General features: G+C 45.2%; 1 protein-coding gene across 1 annotated transcript in view; it reads right to left on the reverse strand.

Annotated features, from left to right (window-relative positions):
* LOC140732474 (ranBP-type and C3HC4-type zinc finger-containing protein 1-like) overlaps nt 1-24,242 on the reverse strand; it is a 219,914-nt gene that overhangs the window by 169,361 nt on the left and 26,311 nt on the right. Inside the window, 6 exon segments of the mRNA XM_073055181.1 lie at nt 9,836-10,006; nt 10,805-10,959; nt 12,625-12,922; nt 17,778-17,868; nt 20,190-20,331; nt 22,363-22,497. Of these exon segments, the coding sequence (XP_072911282.1) occupies nt 9,836-10,006; nt 10,805-10,959; nt 12,625-12,922; nt 17,778-17,868; nt 20,190-20,331; nt 22,363-22,497 (992 nt within the window).

The raw sequence follows: 24,242 nt of genomic DNA on the forward strand, positions 1-24,242 counted from the left end.
GCAGTGGAGGCTGCCTCAGTAAATATATTTCAGACAAGGTTGGACAGATTATTTGCATAGTAGGGGAATTAAGGGTTATGGGGAAAAGGCAGGTAGGTGGAGATGAGTCCATAGCCAGATCAGCCATGATCTTATTGAATGGCGGAGCAGGCTCAACGGGCCAGATGGCCGACTCCTGCTCCCATTTCTTATGTTCTTAGTTAAGATCAGGACTCTGTAAGGCCATTCCATCTGTTGCAGAACTCAACATCGTCTGTGTGAAAAAGTTGTCCCTCGTGTCCTTTTTAAATCTTTCCCCTTTCACCTTGGATCTGTGCCCCCTTGTTCTGGGCTCCATTACCCTCAGGAAAGGACTGTTACTGCCCATCTGATCTATGCCTCTCACTTTGAGAAGGTTGCATTTCATCAGCTGAGGATCGGTGTAGAGGTTGAACGGCATGTTGCACTGCAGGAAGGATATGGTAGTGAGAGAGAAAGTATAGAAATGATTCACCCAGATGTCGCCCGAGGTTGAGAGATTTCCATTCGAGGAAAGGTTGGATAGACTGAGTTTATCCTCACTGGAAGGTAGGAGGCTGAAAGAAATAGATTTCATCTTTTTCCCCAGAGCAGGGGAGCTTGGAACTGGAGGGCAAAGGTTTATGGTGAGACAGGAGAGATTTAAAGTTTCTCCATGCTGGGGGTGCTGGTGATCTGAAATGGGGTGCTAGAGATGGCTACAATGACAGTGTTTCGGACCTACCTGGGTAAGAAAGGCAGGGAGGGATTTGGGCCAAATTGCGTATCAGTAAGCATAACACTTCACAATGCCAGTGATCACCAACTCCTACGGCTGTCCAGAAGGAGCCTGTACGTTCTCCTTGTGACCACGTTGGATTCCTCCCACAGTCCAAAGACGTAACAGTTAGGGTTAGTGACTTATGCGCATGCTGCAAGACCATAAGACACAGGAGCAGAATTAGGCCATTCAGCCCATCGAGTCCGCTTCACCATTCCATCATGGCTGATCTCAGTCATGGCCCAACCCCATTAGGCCTGCCCTCTCACCATACCCAACCACCGGAAGAGTGGCAACACTAGTGGACTGTCCCTGGCACAGCCTCAGACTGTGCTGGTCATTGACGCAGTTCACAGCACACGTGACAAAGCAAACTGGCCTCTTTCCCCTTCGTGTAGATGAACAATATGGTCAGCATGGATGAGTTGGGCTGAAGGGAATCACCTGTCTGGGTGGCACGTTAACAGAGCTTTTAGTATGCATGACAAAGATAAAGCAATTAGCAATTATTACAACCAGCAGAAACTTGACGGGCTGAATAGCCTTCTATAGCACAATGGCTATGTTGTTTCAGTCACCTAGAGCCATGCAGTGTGGTGGGAGTTCGTTCTGGGAGGGAAACTACACTGGGAAGGCAATCCCTCCCTGTCCCTGGAGAATTTCATCCCCACGGACCATTGCCGTCCTCTGGTGTAGAAGGAGGGTGTTCCAGCCCACTGTCATCAGACTCTCCAATGGCCATCTAGCAGTCTTGGCCTCCGTCACGATCTCGCACTTTGTTTTCCTGCCCTGCACTCTCTCAGAGCAGCACACTCAGCTCAGCAGCTCACCCAGGAATAAAGAGTCGACTTAGTGAGCTCGAAATGTCCACCGTTTATCCCTCTCCTTGGATGCCACCTGACCTACTCCACTCGTCCAGCACTTTGTGTGTTCCCGGTTTCCAGCATCTGCAGAGTTCTGTGTGTTAATGGTTTGCTGCCTTTGTTCTGCAGCCATTACACTTCATTCTGCAGTTATTGTTTTACCGTATTCCAGCACAACGCCCTGCGTAACGGATCAATCAGTATGCAAGACAAACTCTTCACTGTATCTCGGGACGTGACAGTAATATACTAAAACCAATACCACATACTACATCATACCAATGGAGAGTAATTATCTATATGGACGGCGTACAAAACAGTTTGTACGACAAATCTATTCGCAGTAACCAGGTCAAGAGGGATTATGTCCCACAAGAGTTACAAGAAATTTGTAACTGCCCATAATTTAATATAGTTGCAAGAAAAAGTTTGAACCTTTTGCAGTTACCTGGGTTTCTGCATTAGTTACTCATAAATGTGCTCTGATCTTCATCTGATTCACAACAATAGACAATAGGTGCAGTAGACCATTCGGCCCTTCAAGCCTGCACCTCAAACTCAATCTCAATCTGCCTAAACTAATCACACACAAATAATTATACTTTTCGTGTTTTAATTGAACACATTCAGTCCAGGTTGGAAAAAGTATGTGAACCCTTGTATTTAATAACTGGTAGAACCTCCTTTAGCAGCAATAATCTCCATCAAACATTTCCTGTAGCTGCACAATAAGGAGGAGGAATTTTAGACCATTCCTCCGTACAAATCTGTTTCAGTTTATCAATATTTCTGGGATACCTTGCATGAACAGCCCACTTCAGGTCATGCCACATCATCTCAGTTGTATTAAGGTCTGGACTCTGACTTGGCCATTCCAAAACATGAATTTTCTTCTTTTTAAACCATTCTGTTGTTGATTTACTCTTGTGTTTCAGATCATCGTCTTGTTGTATCATCCAACTTCTATTAAGCTTCAGGTGATGGACCGCCACCCTGACATTCTCCTGTAAAAAGTTTTGATATAATTTTGAATTCATTCTTCCCTCAACGATTGCAAGCTGTCCAGGCCCTGAGGCAGCAAAGCAGCCCCAAACCATGATGCTCCTTCCACCGTGCTTCACAGTTGGGTGAGGTTTTGGTGTTGGTGTGCAGTGCCCTTTTCCCTCCAAACATAGCAACTTGCATTTCTGCCAAAAAGTTCAACTGTTCTCTAATCTGTCCACAGAACATCGTCCCAGAAGTGTTGTGGAATATTCAGAGGGTATTTTGCAAACTTGAGACATGCAGCAATTTTTTTTGGAGAGCAGTGGTTTCCTCCAAGGTGTCCTTTAGGCCACAAGACATAGGAACTATTCACCCATCGAGTCTGCTCCGCCACTCCATCATGGCTGATCCCGGATCCCATTCAACCCCATACACCTGCCTTCTCACCATATCCTTTGATGCCCTGACCTATCAGGAAACTATCAACTTCCACCTTAAATGTACTCACGGCCATTGCCTCCACTGCAGTCTGTGACAGAGCATTCCACAGATTCACCACTCTCTGGCTAAAAAAAAATTCTCCTTACCTCTGTTCTAAAAGGTCACCCCTCAACTCTGAGGCTGTGCATTCTAGTTCTGAATACCCCCACACAATCTCTCCAAATCCACCATCTAGTTTTTCCACGAACATCATTCCTGTTCAGTGCTTTTCTTACAGTGGACACATGAACAGAGATTTCAGCAAGTTCTAGAGATTTCTGCAGATCTGTTTGCTGTTACCCATGGGTTTTCAGCTCCTTTAGCACTGCATAGTGTACTCTTGGTGTGACCTTTGCAGGATGCCCACTCCTAGGGAGAGCAACAACAGTACTGAGTTTCCTCCATTTCTAGACAATTTCTCTGAGGACTGATGAACACTCATCTTTAGAAATGCTTTTGCAGCCTTTTCCAGCTTCATGCTTCTTTATGATCCTTCTAAGGTCCTCTGAAAGTTGTTTTGATCGAGGTATGGTGCACATAAACAGATCTTTCTTAAGAGCAAGCTCTGCCAGTAACCCGACTTTGTGTGTCTATTAATAGAGCAGGTCTCCTCTACAACTCACACCTCCAGTCTCATCTCATTGACTGGAACACTTGACTCCAAATAGCTTTTGTAGAAGACATTACCTCAGAGGTTCACATACATTTATGAACCTAGATAGTGATTGTTTAAATGGTGTACTCAGTAGTGACGGGAAGTAGTACAGTTGTTTGTGTGTATTAGTTTAGGCATATTGTCTTTGTCTATTATTGTGACTTCGATGAGGATTAGACCACTTATTAATGAAGAAAAACAGGTCACTTCAAAGAGTTCACAGATTTTTCCTAGCAACTGTACCTAACTGACTCAGAACTAGGAAGGCGACAGAAAACATACACATGGAGACACAGACGAACGTGTCTGTGTTCCTTAAAGCTCGGGGTATTGAAATGAAAATTCAAAGCTGCTCACAATCTTTTAAAGAATTAATAAAGGAGAATGGTTTCCTGAGGACACAGAATTTAGCTGAACAGTAAGGAGAATCTAATTCACATTTAACGAACAATTCTCAGGGTCACAGGGAAGGAGCTAGGAACCTGGGCAAGATGGGCAGGTACACAAATAGGAAAGGTGTAGAGGGTTATGGGCCAACTGGGACTAGCTCAGATAAGCAAGGAGCAGTTATACTGAAGGGGTCTGTTCCCATGCCATGTGACAGGCACTAAACTCCCCACCAATACAGATCGTCAAAAGGTAGTGCTTCCATCATTAAGGACTCTAACCATCCAGAACAAACCTTATTTCTGTCATCAGGGAGGAGATACAGGAGCCTGAAGACCCACACTCAACAAGGCTTTCCCCTTCATCAGATTTCCAAATCATCCATGAACACTACTTCATTATTCCTTTTGGTTTTGGACTATTTACTAATTTCATAATTTATAGTAATTTCATGTCTTTACACTGGACAACTGCTGCAAAACAAATCTCACCTCAGAGGGTTGTAAACTCAGGCAGCTCCATCATGGGCACTAGCTCATTAAGGTAATCTTCAGAAGGCCATTCAGCATCCATCACCCTCACCACCCAGGACATGCCCTCTTCTCACTGATACAATCGAGGATGGCTTACAGGAACCTGAAGAAATGCTCTCAATGTTTCCTCCTCTCCGAGCAACACACACAAAATGCTGGAGGAACTCAGCAAGCCAGGCAGCCTATGGAAAAATATACAGTTGACATTTCAGGATGAGAACTAAACCATCGACTGGACACTTTTCCATAGAAGCTGCCAGGCCTGCTGAGTTCCTCCAGCATTTTGTGTGTGAAGCTCAGATTTCCAGCGTTTGCAGATTCTCTCTTGGGATTCTCCTCTCCACTTTCTGATTTCTGAACAGTTCATGAACACCACCTCACTATTTGCACAATTTATTTATTTTTTATAACTGGAAGGTGGTGGAGCAGACTCGGTGGGTCGAATGGCTGCATTCTGCTCCTGTGTCTTACAACAATTTGTTATGCTTGCACTGTATTGCTGCCATCAAAATTCTCAACAGTGATAATGATTCTGACTGTAACTTGGGCTAACAATCAGCTTCCTCGTGTGTTAAGTCTATGAACTCCAACCCGACCTGAGGTGGGACAGGACTCAGGCAGAACCAAAAATACAAACTGAAATTAAACAACCAACAGTAATTCACAGAGTGTTTTGACTTTAATTTGACCATAAAAACAAACAACAAAATAGAGACTTTAGGCTAAGATTTCTATAATTTTACATTCTGGGAGTAATATACAGGCTGTGTGCCGGCCGGTTTTGAAAGCTCTCAGCAGCGCGTGGGTCATCCATGCGGCCCTGTGCTGGGGCTGCCTGCTGAGGTTGATATGTGGGGGCAGCTTCAGAGTCTCAGTACTGGTGAAAGCTGGGAACGTCCTCCCTCCTCGCGGCACCAGTGGATGGGTGAGGGGAGCTGCAGGTCAGTTGGAAGACGGCAGCCTGTCAGTCCCTGCCGGGGTCAGTTTGAGCTGGTCTAAAGTGGGCAACCACGCCTCCATTCTTCCTTTCTCCTGTTGATTCAAACAAAAAGCAAGAGGAGAATGAATGAATGGCAGGAGCCTGGAGACTGTCCTATACAGTGTCTATTAAGACCATTGAGTCAAGTTCTGCTCCACCATTCCATAATGGCTGATTTATTATCCCTCTCAACCCCATTCTCCTGCCTTCTCCCTGTAACCTTTGACACCCTGACTAATCTAGTACCCATCAACCTCTAAATACACCCAGTGACTTGGCCTGCATGTGAATTCCACAGATTCACCACCTTCTAGCTAAAGAAATTCATGCTCATTTCTTCGAAAGGGCCTTCCTTGCATTCTGCTGCTGTGCCCTCTGGTCCTAGACATCCCCACCGTAGGAACATCCTCTCCACATCTAGGCCTTTCAATATTCAGCAGGGTTTATGGGATTTCCCCTTATGCTTCTAAACTCCAGTGAGTACAGGCCACAGCCATCAAACACTCCAGAGAGACTGAGGGGTGTGGGCATATGATTCCCTGAAAATGGACACAGGTAGATAGCATGGTGAAGAAGGCCCTCACCAGTCAGGGCAGTGAGTACAGGAGTTGGGACATCATGTCACAGTGATTCTCCACTGGTGGTATTGTGTGCAGTTCTGGTCACCAGCTACGAGGATGTCATTCAGCTGGACAGAGTGCCAGAAGAACTCACAAGGATGTTACCGGGTCTGGAGGGCTGAAGTCTGCAGGAGAAGCTGAATAGTGACTCTTTCATGCAGTGAAGGAGGGTGAAGGGTTTCCAGCCGTTATGCCAGGGACCAATACCATTAAGCAAGGGGTCAGTGGACCCCCTGTTGTAGAGGTTTATAAAATGCTGAGGGGCTCAGATGGTACAGTTTAAAGTGAGAAGGGAAAGACCTGGGCCCCACAGTAGCGTTGCAGTTAGTGTAGGGGCTCAGATGGTTCAGTTTAAAGTGAGAAGGGAAAGACCTGGGCCCCACAGTAGCGTTGCAGTTAGTGTAGGGGCTCAGATGGTTCAGTTTAAAGTGAGAAGGGAAAGACCTGGGCCCCACAGTAGCGTTGCAGTTAGTGTAGGGGCTCAGATGGTTCAGTTTAAAGTGAGAAGGGAAAGACCTGGGCCCCACAGTAGCGTTGCAGTTAGTGTGACACCGTTACAGCTCAGGGAACTGGCATTCGTTCAACTTCAGCACTGTCCGTAAGGAGGTTCGTACATTCTCGCCACGACCGCGTGGGCCTCCTCCCACATTGCAAATTCCTATCAGTTAGTAGGTTAACAGGGCATTCTAAATTGTCCTGTGCTCAGACTCGTGTAAAATAGCTGCTGGGCAGTGCTGTTAGGGCCCATTTCGCACTGTATCTCCAAATAAATAAAAGGTATGTGAGGGGCACAGAGGGTGGTGGGCATGTGGAATGAGTTTCCAGAGGTGGGTACAATTATAAACTTAAACACTTGGACAGATCCATTAGAGGATAAGGGTCAAATGGGATTGCTCTGTTGGGCAGTTTGGTAGGCAAGGACAAGTTGACCAAAGGACCTGTTTTCGATGTTGTGTGACTCTGTGACTAAGAATCTGCTCACCTCAAAGTGCCAAGGTAGAGATTTAATGCTCACTGGGGCTAAGAGCAACAATCAGAGTGCATCAGGGACACACAGGCCCGCTTGCCAGCTGGTTACAAGCAAAGTTAGTCTGGTACATGGGTGTACTGTCAGACTGAGAATTTGTCAGCACACACATCGTTGTGCTCTGTCCCTGAAACTACAAACACCAGCAAACAGAAAGAGGAGCCATTTGTGCCTGCTGGACACGGAAAGAGACCTTTCAGCTCAATGACTATACTGACCCAGGTGCCTACCTGGGCTGGTCCCATCTGCCCCCCGTGGTTTGGCCTGTATCCCTCTATACCTTTCCTATTCACATTCCTGGCACTGAGCCTTGATCCCTGCGCCACCTTCCTGCAGTGACCCCACACTTCGTGCTCCCTTCTTATCCAACAATTTATCAACAGATTTCTGTCACCCAGGGATTGGAAATTACAGTGTTCAAGGATCAACTTTATCCACTGCATACATTTTCATTTTTGAAATTTGCTGTGGCCTGTTGGCACAAGTTTAGAACCAGAATCAGGTTTATTAGCAGTTGCTTATATGATGTGAAATTTGTTTTGTGGCAGCAGTATATTGCAAAGACAAAAAAATTACTGTAACTTGTACACTTAGTGCAAAGAAAAGGAATAACGATGTTGTGTTCATAACTCTGCCATGGACAGACACAAGTCCAGCTGCGAAAGGAGGAGAGTTGAGCATAAGATCATACGATATAGGAGCAGAATTAGGCCATTTGGCCCATTGAGTCTGTTCTGTCAGTTTATTATGACATGCACTTCCCCACCATGTATTCCATCTGCCACTTCTTCGCCCATTCCCCCATCTGTCCAAGTCCTTCTGCAGCCTCTCTACTTCCTCAAAACTACCTGCCCCTCAACTTATCATAATATCATCTACAAACTTTGCAACAAAGACAACAGTTCCGTCATCGAAGTCATTGACATATAATGTAAAAAGGAGTGGTCCCAACACAGATCCCTGTGGAACACCACTAGTCACTGGCAGCCAACCAGAAAAAGCTCCCTTTATTCCCATTCTTTGCCTCCTGCCAATCAGCCACTGTTTTATCCATGCTAGAATCTTTCCTGTAATATCGTGGGCTCATAGCTTGTTAAGCAACAAGCTACACCTTATGCGACACTTTATTATGTGCCTATAAGTAGCCCGAAACCACATCCTTAACAAACGTCTCTCAACGTCTTCCCAACCACTGAGGTCAGACTAACTGGCTTATAACCACCTCTCCAGTGGTCCGATACCCACTCTCAACTCTCTTTTACACTTTATGTATCTGAAGAAACTTTTGGTATCCTCTTTAATATTATTTGCTAGCTTACTTTCATATTCCATCTTTTCCTTCTTAATGTCATTTTTTAGTTGCTAGCGAGCCCATCCTGTAAAAGCCCAGTCACAGGAACACCAACAGAAGCTCCGAAGACCTCATCCCTGGGAGAGTAAGGATCTGACACCAAGAAGATGGGCTACAGCTGGGGACAGTGTGAAACACTGAATCAGGACAGAGGGCTCTGGCGAGCTGCTGTCTGTGGCCTCAGGGGTGATGGGATTAAGTAAGTTCATGGGCAGCTCAGAAATCTGATGGTGAAGGGGAAGAAGCTGTTACTACTATTTAGATTAGTTCAGCACAGCATTGTGGGCCAAAGGGCCTGTTCCTGAGCTATACTGTTTGATATTCACTCTGAGCACAGATCACCCACCTCACTCGCACATAACAACCTCTAAACACCATGATCATTTTCCAGGCACTGACACACTCCTGAGGACCTGTTACTGTTGCTATATAATAGCAGGCTCAACTCCAATCCAGTGATAGGGAGGTTTTATTGCTGCAATGGATGCTGGGTAACACATACGCCATTAGTGGGATGCTAGGGGGCATTTCTGAGAGCCCAGTAGATGCCAGTGCGTATGGTTCAGGAAGATAGTTTCACATGCTTGCCTCTATTAGTCAAAGCATTAAGTTCAAAAGTCAGAAAGTTATGTTGCAGTTTTATAAAACTCTGGTTAGGCCACATCTGGAATATTGCATACAGTTCTGGTCACCACATTATAGGAAGGATGTCGAGGCTTTGGAGAAGGTGCAGAAGAGGTTTACCAGGATGCTGCCTGGATTAGAGGGTGTGTGCTGTAACCAGCAAACGGGTTGATTTTGCTGGAGTGGTGGAGGCTGGGGGGAGATCTGATGGAAGTTTATACAATTATGAAAGGCATAGATAAGAGTAGACAAACAGTATCTTTTTCCAGGGTTGAATTGTCCAATAGCAGAGGGCAGGCATTGAAGGTGAGAGGGGGTAATTTCAAAGGAGATGTGAGGGGCAAGTTTTTTTACTCAGAGAAGTGGGTGAGTGGAATGCGCTGCCTGGGGTGGTGGTACAGACAGAGACATTGGAGACACTTTTAAATCGGCACAGGAATGTGAGGTAAATGGAAGGACATAGCCATTATAGAGGCAAAAGCGACTAGTCAGCCATTTGATTACTAATTTAATTGGCTGTGGGTGAAAGGGCCTGTTCCTGTGCTGTACTATACCTGCTGTGATCTCAGCAACGCCTCCTCCTGCAGCATACGACAGAACTCCTTGTCGCCGAGCGCATACTCCTCCGGCACCACGTAGTCCTGCGGCCGGGGATTGCTGCACATTTCACAGCCAGGCCGCGTGGGTTTGTTTATGAAGGTACACTGTGCGCAGGCCCAACCTTTCTGTCAGACAGAAAGAAAAAACACTCTGTGATCGAGGAGGCTTGGAGAGAACACCGTCACCTTACAACATCAACAGGAGCAGGAGGAGGGCATTCGCCTCTTCGTGTCTGCTTCCTCCACCCCCACTCAACACGGACGCAGGCCATTCAGCCATCAGGTGCATGCCGACCACTGGACACCCGTCTCCCAGCACTTCTACACATAAGCATTTCAAGTTTATAATAGATTAGATTAACTTTATTTATTACAGTTACAGTGAAATGTGTTGGTTGTATCAATGACAGACACAGTCTGAGGGTGTGCTGGGGGCAGCCCGCAGGGGTCGCCTCACTTCCAGTGTCAACATAGCATGCCCCCAACTTACTAACCCTAACACTTATCGTAGATCTTGGAATGTGACAGAGGAATCCCACACTGTCACAGGGAGAATGTACAAACAGCGAGGTTTCAACCTGGGTCACCGGCGTAAAGCATGACACTAACCACTACGCTACCTTGCTGGTGTAAATGCTGTCCTTGACCCAGCATCGACAACTCTCTCCCGAGTGTGTGCCAGAGACTCACACTCCCTTGGTGAAAGTCCCCTACAGATCCCCAGAAAATCTCGGTAACAAGCTGTCAGAGGGAGAGGTAGAGGGGGGTTCAACATTCTCCACACTTACAAGACACACGGACAGGTAATGGCTAGGAAAGGATTAGAGGGAAATGAGCCAAATGCAACTTGGTCAGCATGAGGGGTAAGGCCGAATAGTGACCATTAACACGGCGAGAATGTTGCCCGGATTTGAGGGTACCTACCTGCACAGGCCGCAGCATGGGAGAAGGCTGCTGCAAGGGCTGGCTCCTTGCCTCCTGTGAGCCAAGTGGTTGATGTGACAGCAGCTCCAGATTGAGACACTGGGCATTGTTACTGGCGTCCATCCTTCCCTCCCTCTGCATCGCAGCTACTCCACCTGCTGGGACACACACAGACACACCAGTTACCAACTCCTTTCTGAAGCTAGTGTGTAACACCTCCAATCAGAGTTAAACCAAGAGAAATTTGTTCCGCAGCAGCACAGTGCAAAGACAAAAATTACTATAAATAACAAAAATAAATATATAGTGCAGAACAAAAAGGAATAATGAGGGACTTTTCATGGATTCAGAAATCTGATGGTGGAGGGGAAGAATCACTGAGTGTGTGTCTTCAGGCTCCTGTATCTCGTCCCTGATGGTAGCGATGAGAAGAGGGCACGACCTGGTCGATGGGGTCTTTAAAGATGCAATTGAAATTGGTTTATTACTGTCATATGTACTGAGTTACAGTGAAAAGCTTGTCTTGTACACTTTTTAATACAGAACAGATCACTTACACAGTGTGTTGGTCTAGAATAAGGTAATATAAGAACATAAGAAATAGGGGCAGGAGTTGGCCATCTGGCCCATCGAACCTGCTCCGTCCGCCATTCAATAAGATCATGGCTGATGTGGCCATGGACTCATCTCCTACCTACCTGCCTTTTCCCCATAACCTTTAATTCACCTACTATGCAAAAATCTATCCAACCTTCTTGTAAATATTTTTACTGAGGCAGCCTCCACTGCTTCACTGGGCAGAGAATTCCACAGATTCACTACTCTCTGGGAAAAGCAGTTTCTTCTCATCGTCGTCCTAAATCTTCTCCCCTGAATCTTGAGGCAATGTCCCCTAGTTCTAGTCTCACCCTCCAATGGAAACAACTTTCCTGCCTCTATCTTATCTATCCCTTTCATAATTCTAAATGCTTCTCCTCTCATTCTTCTGAATTCCAGCAAGTACAATCCCAGGCAACTCTCTTCATAGCCTAACCCCCTCATCTCTGAAATCAACCTGGTCGACCTCACCAGTACCCTGTACAGTTGCAGGATAATCTTCCTGCTCTTAAATTTAATCCCTCTGGCAATGAAGGCCAACATCCCATTTGTCTTCTTGATAGTCTGCTTACACTTGTAAACCAACCTTTTGTGATTCATGCACAAGCACTCCCAAGTCCCTCTGCACAGCAGCAAGCTGCAATTTTTCACCATTTAAAGAATAATCTGCTCTTCCATTTTTCCTTCCAAAATGGATGACCTCACATTTACCGACATTGTACTCCAGACCCTTGCCCAATCACTTAACCGATCTATACCTCTCTGCAGACTCTCCGTATTTTCTGCACAATCCTGTAATTGGGCCTGCAACCGTGTTGTGTCTCTAAATAACATAAAGTGGACAGCTACAGTCCCTCAGTAGGGGTGTTCAAAACCAGGGGGCACAGATTTAGAGTGGGAGAGAAAAGATTTCAAAGGGACCTGACGGGCAGATCATTCACCGAGAGGTGGTGGGTGTATGGAATGAGATGCTGGAGGAAGTGGCAGAGAGACTTACAACGGTACCATTGAAGGTTAGGAACATGAAGGGCAGGGCTTGGAGCGATGAAGGAAAGTTCATTCTGCCTTCATTGGGCAGAATGAAGTGGATTTGCTGGGTGGGCGTTTTGATCCGCATGGTCTGGTTAGACCAAAGGCCTGTATCTGTGCTGTACTGCTCTACAGTTCCAGAGAGACACCTGTTGACCGCACTTTAACCCTGTGGATTAGATGAGGTGACGCACCTTTCACTGTAGGTAATCTGCTTGGTAACGTGTTACAACTCCTCCTCTCACTGGCCGGAAGACTCTCCCTCCTGAAGAGGTCGGTGAGCGGCTCCCCGTTGGACATGACAGCAAAGGCCTGGTCCTCCTCGTACTGATGCCGTGGCAGGCCGGCCATCTTGGCTGACAGCAGATAGAGGAAGGCTGGGTCTCCATCCCTCTTCACCCCGTACGAGCTCAGAGTCCTGTGGTCAGCCGCCAGGCACTGTCCAATGATCCAGCGCTGGACGCTGGGGTGGAATCCAAAATCTTGGAACACCTAGCACACAGCCAACAACAGCAACATTTCACTGATGGAGCACCTTTGAAGGCAGCAGTGTAGAGAAGCATCAGCAAACAGAGTCTGCAACCGAGCCTTGAGGTGACAGGGTGACCAATGGCCAACAGTAAAGCTGTGGGGTTTGTGACAGGAAATTTCATGGTCAAAGAGCCTTGGCACTTCTGGCTAATATTGCAATGGAAATCCACGTATATCAGGGATGTAACATGTCACTCCATCCATAAGAGGTGGGATTTCCTGCTGGCCACCCACTGCAACTTGACTTCCCCTTCCATTGTGGCAGCATGTGGTCACCTCTACTGCCATGAGGAGGCCATTTACATATTGGAGGAGCAGCACCTCATTTCATCTGGGTAGCCTCAAACCTATTAGCATGATCATTGAGTTCTCTTACTTATAGTCATTTCTTCCCATTCTGCCCTCTCACCTGTCCATCACCTCCCTTTGGTTCCACCCCTTCCCTCTCTCCCACTTTCTCTCTCCTCTCCTATCAGAGTCCTTCTTCTACCTCCCACCTCTTAGCTTCTCACTTCGTTCCCCCTCATCCGCCCACCCACCTTCCACCTCACCTGGTCTCACATTTCACCTGCTTTCATACTCGTTCCTCCCCCCCCCCCACTTGCTTATTCTGGCTTCTGCCCCCTTCCTTTCCAATCCTGGTAAAGGGTCACGGCCCAAATAGTCAACTGTTTATCCCTCTCCATAGATTTGGCCTGATGTGCTGAGTTCTTCCAGCATCTTGTGCCTGTTGCTAAGACAATGGTGTCCTGAAAGAGATGTCACACATGGAGCGGGTGGTGAACATGCCTTCAGGCACGCTGGCCTTCATCAGTCAGGGCATGGAGTATAGAAGTCAGGGTGATGACACATTTGGAATATTGTGTTCAGTTTTGGTCACCCTGCCATTGAGCTATAAAGAGTGCAGAGGAGATTTATGAAGATGTTGTTGGCACTTGAGGAAATGAAGAGAGAATGAGCAGGTTGGGACATTCTTCACTGAAGTTCAAGGGTGATCTTATAGATAAGTACAAAATCATGAGGGCACAGATAGGGAGAACACACACAAACCTTTTCCCCACAGGTTTGGGGAATCAAGAACTGGGGGCACAGTTTTAAAGTGAGAGGGGAGAGAGTTAATACAAACCTGGGGGGGGGGGCAACTTCTCAGCTAGAGGGTGGTATGCCCTGGTAGCGTAGCAGTTAGCATGGTGCTATTACTGCTCGGGGTATTCTGCACTTTGGAGCTCACTTCTGGGATAGTTCTATAAGGAGACATTTCATTCTCCCTGTGGAATGTTTCCTCCCACGGTCTAAAGACGTACCGGGTGGGTTAACTGGTCATTGTAGACTGTCCCATGATTAGGTTAGAGTTAATCAGATTTGTTTGGGGGGGGGGGGGGGTACACAGATTGACTTGAAGGGCTGGATAGGCTAACTTCACACTGTATCACTAAGTAAAATACAAACTTGGAATGAGCCGCCACAGGAACTGGTTGACAACATCTAAAAGATACTAAAAGATGACAGGGAGATGGACAGGAAAGGTTTAAAGGGGAATGGGTCAAATGCCACCAAATGGGAATAATACAGATGAGAATCTTGATCAGTATATACCAGTTAGGTTGAAGGGCCTGATTCTGTGCTATATGACTATATCTAGCATTTCCCTTTTATCAACAAGAACTTTAATAGTAAAAGTAATTGTATCTGTCCAAACAGGGACAGTGAACCTTTTTGAGAGCGTGTGACTAAACTGATGATAATAGAGTCATAGAGAAGTACAGCACAGAAACAGGCCCTTTGGCCCATCTAGTCCATGCCAAACCATTTAAAATGATCTGCACTGGGACCATAGCACTTCTCTTAAATGCTGAATTCAAACTTGCATCCTCCACTTCCTCTGGCAGCTCGTTCCACACTCACCACCCTCTGAGTTCAGAGCTTCTCCTCATGTTCCCCTTAAATATTTCACCTTTCACCCTTAACCCAAGATCTCCAGATGTAGCCTCACCCAACCTCAGTAAAAAAGTCTGCTTGCATTTACCCTATCTATACCCCTCATAATTCTGTATAAGTCTATAAAATCTCCCTAAAAAAATTCTCATGTGCCATGGTAATTTTGAGCAGAGATTACCACCGATTAATGAATTGGTAACAATTATTCTGGACTTTTTTTTATATAAGGAAAAAGGACGAGTCCTGTTGCTAACGAGAAAATCTGCAGATGTAAAATCCAAGCAACACACACAAAATGCCGGAGGAACTCAGCAGGCCAGGCAGCGTCTAAGTACAGTCGATGTTTCGGGCTGAGACCCTTCAGCAGGACTGAAGAATAAAAGATGAGGAGTGGATTTAAAAGGTGGGGGGGGGGGGGGGAAGTGAGAGAAACACAAGGAGATAGGTGAAACCGGGAGGGGGAGGGATGAAGTAAAGAGTTGGGAAGCTGATTGATGAAAGAGATACAGGGCTGGAAAAGGGAGAGTCTGATAGAAGAGGTCAGAAGCCAGAAGGCAGGAAGGCAGAGGGAAGAAAGAAAAGGGGAGAGGAGCACCAGAGGGAGGTGACGGTCAGGCAAGGAGATGAGGTAAGAGAGAGAAAAGGGAATGGTGACGGAGAGGGGGGGCATTACCTGGTTCGAGAAATTGATGTTCATTGTTGAATCTCTGCTTCACCATTCCCCATCCCTCCCCACCATCTAGATTCACCTGTCACCCGGTGGTTCTCTCTCCCCTCCCCCCACTTTTAAATCTACTCCTCAGCTTTTTTCCCTCCAGTCCTGGCAAAGGGTTTTCAACCCAAAACATCGCTGTACTTTTCTCCATAGATCCTGGCTGGCCTGCTGAGCTCCTCGAGCACTTTGACTGCGAGTCTTGTTGCTAATTTCTGTTTATTTTTGTTTTACTATTATTAAAGGTACAACAGAGACAGATTGAAATAAGTGAAGCATTTTAGCATATTATAGGTGGAGTTTAATGGACCGAGGGGGAACACTGCATGCCACGCGACATCTTACGCAGGCCTGCCATAGATTCGCCACCAGTGTCTTATAGAAGACACTTCGACAGGTACACGGATAGAAGGGTTAAAGATATCAGCCAAATTGGACTAACCACTGGTCAGCGGGGACACCTTGGACCAAAAGACTCATTTCCCTGCTGGTAAGTTGGCAAACACAAAACATTCTGCAGAAGCAGGAAATCTAAAACAACATACACAAAATGCTGGAGGAACTCAGTGGGTCTACAGGGAGGGATAACTGTTGAGCCAAAATCCTTCATCAGAACTGGAAAGGAGGGGTGCAGGAGCCAGAACAAGTAGATGGGAGACAAAATGACAGGTGAGAGGTGAGATCAGGTGAGGGGGAAGATGGAAGAGGTAAAGGGTTGAGAAAGGAACCTAATAGGAGAGGACAGTGGACGGTGGGAGAAAGAGAAAGGCAACCCAAGGGAGGTGATGGGCAGGTAAGTAGAAGAAAAGGGCAAGAGGGAGCCCGAACGAGGAGTGGAGAACGGCAAATTAGTTTATTATTGTCACGTGTACTGAGATGCAGCAAAAAAGCTTGTCTTGCACACTGTTCATACAGATCAGATCACTACACAGAGCATTGAGGTAGAACAAGGTAAAACAATAACAGAATGCAGAATAAAGTGTCACTGCTACAGCAAAAGACAATAAGGTGCAAGGCCATAACAAGAGTCCACCTTATCAGGCTTTTTCCACAGGTTGGGTGAGACTACAACTGGAGATTATGGGTTAAGGGTAAAAGGCGAAACGTTTAAGGGGAAGATGAAGGGGAACTTCTTCACTCAGAGCGTGCTGAGAGTGTGGAATAAGCTTCCAGCTGAAGTGGTGGATGCTGGTTTGATTTCAACATTTAAGAGAAATTTGCATAGGTATGTGGTTGGGTGGGGTATGGAGGGCTGAGGTCCTAGTGCAGGTTGATGGGAGTAGGCAGACTAATAGTTCAGTATGAATTAGATGGGCCAAAGGGCTTGTTTTTATATTATGATTCTATGACTTTTATTGTACTAGGGAACCTGTTAACTGTCTTATAAATGCAGGATAAAAGATGGATTGAGCCTGCTGCATAATAATATTCTCTTTCAATATTTTTATTAGTTTCTGCAAAAGGAATGCAGAGCACAAGAAGATATACAAGTAAAAAAAACCAAATACATTGTATTAAAAATACAGTTACAATCACAAAACCCTGTATTCATAAAAATTAAATTAAATCATAATATTGAAATATAATAATTTTGTTATACAGAAAAAAAATCTTATCCCACTACCAAAGTCAGAGCTGTTAGGGAAAGCAAGAGGGGGAAAAACCCTTATCATATAATACAATATATTATGAACCACCATCTGAATTTTAACAACAAAGGTTTTGAAAATAACTCAGAAATGGTCCCCACAATGTATAAAAGTCTTGGCTAGATTCAAAAACTGAACATCAATCTTCTCTAAATTTAAACATGACATAACATCCTGTAACCATTGATTATAACCATCCTTCGAAGCAAGAGCGCCCTCCTAGCTATAAGAGAAGTAAAAGCCAAAATAAAGTCTCCAATAAAGTCTTTTCCTCCAACAATACCAATAATTTTCTCAAACATATTTCCATTTTGTAACCCACTCTTCAAAATGTTCTGCTACCGATCACTGACTGATCAATTCCAACATTCTCCCAGTTGACAGACAGACAGACATACTTTATTGATCCCGAGGGAAATTGGGTTTCATTACAGCCGCACCAACCAAGAATAGTGAAGAAATATAGCAATATTGCTGCCTGAAGCTGCCCCCAAGCACAGAACCAGCGGTTAATTACCTGTTGCTTTAATGTGACGATGGTGGCGTAGGGAAAGATCTTCACAAGAATCGTGGCAGAAGAGGTGGCGTCCTCCACTCCGACTCTCAGACTGGGGAAAAAGGAAGAGGGAACATTGCTTTAGACATGTGGATCACTGAATTTGCAACAGTCTCCCAGCCTGCCACACTTTCTGATCCTTCCACACCATTCGGCCACTTCCCATACTGGTTTCGAGTTCCTGGGTGCCAACATCTCTGAATATCTATCCTGGGCCCCAGCATATTGATGCAATTACAAGACAGTGGCTATATTTCATTAGGAGTTTGAGGAAAGTTGGTACATCACCAAAGACTAGCAAGTTTCTACAGATGTACCACAGACAGCATTCCAACTGGTTGCATCACCGTCTGGTATGGAGAGGCCACTGCACGGGAACAGAAAGCACTGCAGAAAGTGATAAACTCAGCCAGCTCCATCACTGGCACTAGCCACCCCAGTATTGAGGACATCCTCAAATAAATGGCATCCAGCACCCAGGACATGTCCATCAAGGACATGATACAGGAGTCTTAAGAAATATGCTCGATGTTTTAGGAACAGCTTCTTCCCCTCCACCATCAGATTTCTGAATGGACATTGAACCCAGGTACACTACCTCACTATTTTTACAATACTTTTTTAAATAAACATATATATTTCTTACAGTAGTTGAGAGTATATTTTGTGCCTTGCTCCGTACTGCTGCCACAAAACACCATACTTCACAACATATGCAGTGATAATAAAGCTGACTCTGATTCTGAGAGTCGGAGATTGGGTAGGGTGAATGTGTTATTACCCAGGGACTGTAAACTGGGCAAGAGGCTGTGAAATGTGGGACAAGACTCACATCCACACAGTGTCTGGGGGCCCTGACTGGAACTTCACCACAATGTTTTGCAGTACGGTAGTGTAGCGATTAACGAATCCAGCAATCTGGGTTCAATTCCAGCCACTCTCCGTAAGGACTTTGTATGTTCCACCAGTGACAAACTTCATGACATATAGTTGAAAAAAAAAGTTTGCACCCTTTGAAATTACCTGGTTTTCTGCATTAATTATTCATCAAATGTGGTCTGTTCTTCATCTAAGTCACAATAGCAGACAAAACACAATCTGCCTAAACTAATAACACACAAATAATTGTACTTTTCATGTCTTTATTGAGCGCATTATTTAATCATTCACAGTCCAGGTTGGAAAAAGTATGTGAACCCTTGTATTTAATAACTGGTAGAACCTCCTTTAGCAGCAATAATCTCCATCAAACGTTTCCTGTAGCTGCTGGTCAGATTTGCACAACAGCAAGGAGGAATTTTACACCATTGCTCCAAAACTATTTCAGTTCATCATTATTTTTGGGATACCTTGCATATCTTCAGGTTATGCCATAGCACCTCAATGGATTAAGGTCTGGACTCTGACTTGTCCATTCCAAAATACAAATTTTCTTCTTTTTAAACCATTCTGTCGTTGATTTACTCTTGTGTTTCAGATCAGCGTCTTGTTGCATCATCCAACTTCTATTAAGCTTTAGGTGACGGACCGCCACCCTGATATTCTCCTGTAAAAAGTTTTGATACAGTTTTGAATTCATTTTTCCCTCAACGATTGCAAGCTGTCCAGGCCCTGAGGCAGCAAAGCAGCCCCAAACCATGATGCTCCTTCCACCGTGCTTCACAGTTGGGATGAGGTTTTGGTGTTGGTGTGCAGTGCCCCTTTTCCTCCAAACATAGCAACGTGCATTTCTGCCAGCAAGTTCAACTTTTGTCTCATCTGTCCACAGAACATTGTCCCAGAAGCGATGTGGAACATCCAGCTGGTGTTTTGCAAACTTGAGACGTACAGCAATGTTTCTATTTTTTTGGAGAGCAGTGGCCTCCTCCACATCGAGAGTATTGCATACATTTCTGGTCACCCATTATAGGAAGGATGTTGAGGCTTTGGAGAGGCTGCAGAGGAGGCTTACTAAGATGCTGCCTGGATTAGAGGGCATATGCTGTAACAATACATTGGACAAGCTTGGGGTGTTTTCTTTGGAGCAGTGGAGGCTAAGGCGAGATCTAATAGAGGTTTATAAGGTTATGAGAGACATAGATAGAGAGACAGGGTAATTTCAAAGGAGATGTGAGGGCAAGTTCTTTTTTTTAAAACGCAAAGACTGGTGGGTGCCTGGAACGCACTGCTTGGCGTGGAGGTAGAAGCAGGTACACCAGAGATGTTTAGATTAGCACATGAATTGCAGGAAAATGGAAGGATATGGACATTGTGTAGGCAGAAGAGGTTAGTTTAGTTGCCCATTTAACTACTAATTTAATGGTTCAGCACAACATTGTGGGTGGGGTGACCTGTTCTTGTGCTGTACTGGTCACGGCTGAAGTCTACACTTACCTGATCTGCTGGCTTGGATAGCAAACGTCCTTTAGAGAGGCTGCCATGCAGGCTTTCTGCCGTGCGAGAATCACTGCACACTCTGACGACAAGGCACAATCACCTGCTTCTATCGCCCGGGCCAGTCGCAAAATCAGATCCTCTACAGTTACAGACAACAGACATTTCAGTTGGAATTAATAAAAACAGAAGCAAGAAACCCAACAACACTAATGTCATAAAAAAAATTCTCATTACAGGGACCTCACTGGATAAACACAGCTCCATCCATTTCATCCCATCACACACTCCCGGGGTCAGACACAGAGTGAAGCTCCCTCCGCACTGTCCCATCACACACTTCTGGGGTCAGATATGTATTAAGCTCCATCCACACTGTCCCATCACACACTCCAAGGACAGAAAGCCCTATGTGCAAGGAATATTTTCTGACTCCCACTCGATCAGGTCTGTGCCATACAGGGAAACCATTGCTGGCTACCCAGTCTAATCCAACATCCCAGTAAGATGTTCCCCCTGTGGAGCAAAGCCAAACGCACACCCCTTCAGATAACTGACCCAGTAAGATGTTCCCTCTGTGGAGCAAAGCCAAACACACACCCCTTCAGATAACTGACCCAGTAAGATGTTCCCTCTGTGGAGCAAAGCCAAACACACACCCCTTCAGATAACTGACCCAGTAAGATGTTCCCTCTGTGGAGCAAAGCCAAACGCACACCCCTTCAGATAACTGACCCAATAAGATGTTCTCCCTGTGGAGCAAAGCCAAACGCACACCCCTTCAGATAACTGACCCAGTAAGATGTTCCCTCTGTGGAGCAAAGCCAAACACACACCCCTTCAGATAACTGACCCAGTAAGATGTTCCCTCTGTGGAGCAAAGCCAAACGCACACCCCTTCAGATAACTGACCCAATAAGATGTTCTCCCTGTGGAGCAAAGCCAAACGCACACCCCTTCAGATAACTGACCCAGTAAGATGTTCCCTCTGTGGAGCAAAGCCAAACACACACCCCTTCAGATAACTGACCCAGTAAGATGTTCCCTCTGTGGAGCAAAGCCAAACGCACATCCCTTCAGATAACTGAAGCTTTCCTGTATCCTTTTCATTTATTGATTGAAGTACAGTGAGGAACTTACGGCCCTTTAAGCCACGCCACCCAACAACCCATCAGTTTAACTCTAACCTAATGACAGGACAATTTTCAATGATCAATTAACCCACCAATTGGTATGTCTTTGGACTGTGGGAGGAAACCCACATAGTTATGAGGAGGATGTGCAGACTCCTTACAGAAGATGCTGGGAATGAACTCTGATGTCCTGTGCTGTAACAGAGTTGCATTACCCACCACACTGCTGTCGGTTCTGCACATTCGATAATATGGAGAGGGGCTGTTAATTATCCTGACGCAATTTTTTTTTGCGAGTTAAGGACGTTCATAAGTGAAGAGAAATAATGTATATTCCATCTGGGCAGCCTCCAACCTGATGACATGAACAAAGATTTCTCAAACTTTTGGTAATCTCCTTATCTGCCCATCTCCTCCCTCTGGTCCTCCTCCTCCTTCCCTTTCTTCAGATTGCCCCTTCTCCAGCCCTTTATCTCTTTCACCAATCAACTTCAAAGCTCTTTACTTCACCCCTTCCCCCTCTCCCTCTCCCACCTATCACCTTCTACCATACTTCCTCCTCCTTCCCCCCACGTTCTTCCACAGACTACTGATCTCATTTCTCCAGTCCTGAAGAAGGACCTTGGCCTGAACCATCAACTGTTTATTCCCCTCCATAGATTGCTGCCTGACCTGCTGAGCTCCTCCAGTATTTTGTGTGTGTTGCTTGGATTTCCAGCATCTGCAGGGTTTCTCTTCTTTGCCATTTTAGAATTACTCACAATGCTGCTCGTTAAAGAAAATCACTGGAATATGTAAAGGGCGAAAAAGAGTCGTGATGTAAATGAGAAGGTATTAGCGTTGACCCGGGGAAAAACTGGCAGACACTGGAAACCCAAAACAAGAGATGAAAAAGCTGTCTGCAAGGAGAAGAATGTTCGTAGAGGATGTTGGAGTTGGAGTAGTGCCATGGCAACCTAGCCCAGTCTCTTCAAGACTGCTACCTCCTTCCTGAGGTGTGGGGTGAGAATTAAGCATAGTTACCAGGACTGCCATTGTACCTGTTTGGGCCAGGTCCATTCCTGGCTTTGGGATATCCGCACTTGCTCCGGGTGGGTCTTCCCCAAACCTTGGGCTCCCCTTGGCCACTGTTTGCAGTGAAGGACTGTAGTTCTGTTGACCAGTCGTGGAAATAGCTGTAAGAAAACAAGTCAATTCACATCAGGCCATGGGAAACATCTCAGGGCAGCAGAAACAATAGTAATATTTATAGAGCACTTTTCATACAGACAAATTCAAAATATTTTACAATGGGATAAAAATACAAGCATGAAAGTAAAATTTAAAAAATAAAATTAACATTAAAAATAAACATGAAAATAAAATAATTTATTACTTTATTTAGGACTTTATTCCTTAGAGCATAGAAGATTTAAATGATATTTGATGGAGGTATACAAAATTATGAGGGGTATAGATAGGGTATATGCAAGCAGGCTTTTTCCACTGAGGATGGGTGAGACTAGAATCGGAGGTCATGGGTTAAGGGTGAAAGAGGGAAAGTTTAAGGGGAGCATGAGGGGAAACTTCTTCACACGGAGGGTGGAACGAGCTGCCAGGGGAAGTGATGATGTGGGTTAATTCCAACACTTAACAAAAGCTGGAATGTACATGGATGTGAGGGATATGGAGGGCTACGGTCCAGGTACAGGCTGATGGAACTAGGTAGGTTAGTGTTTTGGCACAGACTAGATTGACTGAAGGGCCTATTTCTGTACTGTCGTGTTTTGCAACTCTAAAATACAAAAAGGTTTTAGTTAAAGCAAGGTTAGATAAATAGGTTTTGAGCTGATGTTTAAAAGTGCCAACTGAGTCTGCATCCCTTATAGTTTTAGGTGTTGAATTCCAGTTTAGGAACGTAGTTCAAAAAAGCTGACCTGCCGATTATCTTTCAAGGGAGAAGGTTTAAGATTTTGTTGAGAGCTTTAAAAACAAGTAAAAGAACTTTAAAATCAATTCTAAAAGATACAGGAAGTCAATGCAGAGTAGTTAGGACAGGAGAGATATGTTCCCTCATCCTGGTTTGAGTTAAAAGTCCAGCAGCAGCATTCTGAATGAGGTGAAGTTTGTCAATAGATTGTCTTGGAAGGCCAGTAAAAAGTGTATTGCAGTAATCTGGTCTGTTTGATATAAAAGTGTGAATTTATTTTCCAGCATCATTCTGTCACAGAAACAGACATACCTTTACAATATTTCCTGTGTAGAAATGCTGCTCTGGTCACTTTCTTTATGTGGGATTTAAACTTCAAAACAGAATCAAGGATAACTTGTTACTGCTGATGTCACAAGTGGAGCAAAATTCCCAAGTTTATCAAGATATTTATCTTTTATGGCTTAGGGACTTCAGTTTTATCTTCATTTAGTTTTAGGAAATACCATGTTATCCCCAGGACAGTAGCATGCCATCAACATGATGTCCACAACACGGGGCTGCAGGTCAGGGATACAAGTGTGTTTAAGGAAAGGGGTTTTAAACTCCCAATACTGACTATCTTGCTGGCAAACACGCAATCTATGCTGAATAAAACCGATGATCTCAGAGCTAGGGTGCTGAATCAGAGGGACATTAGGACCGCGTGTGTTCTGTTTCACAGAATCCTGGTTAACCCCTTCAATACCGGATGCAGAGATTCAGATCGACGGGATTACTATACACCATCAGGATAGATCTAGAGTCTCTCAAAAGCAGAGGTGGAGGAGTATGCCTCATGATCAACTCCTCTTGGTACACAAGTGCATCAGTGATGTCCCAATTCTGCTCACCAGACCTGGAATGTCTCGCAATTAAGTGCCATCCATTTTACTTACCATGGGAGATTCCTGTGATCATTTTGGTAGCGGTATACATTCCACCTCAGACCAATGTCAATCAGGCTTTAGA

Source organism: Hemitrygon akajei, chromosome 8, assembly GCF_048418815.1.
Source record: "Hemitrygon akajei chromosome 8, sHemAka1.3, whole genome shotgun sequence".
Taxonomy (NCBI): Eukaryota; Metazoa; Chordata; class Chondrichthyes; order Myliobatiformes; family Dasyatidae; genus Hemitrygon; species Hemitrygon akajei.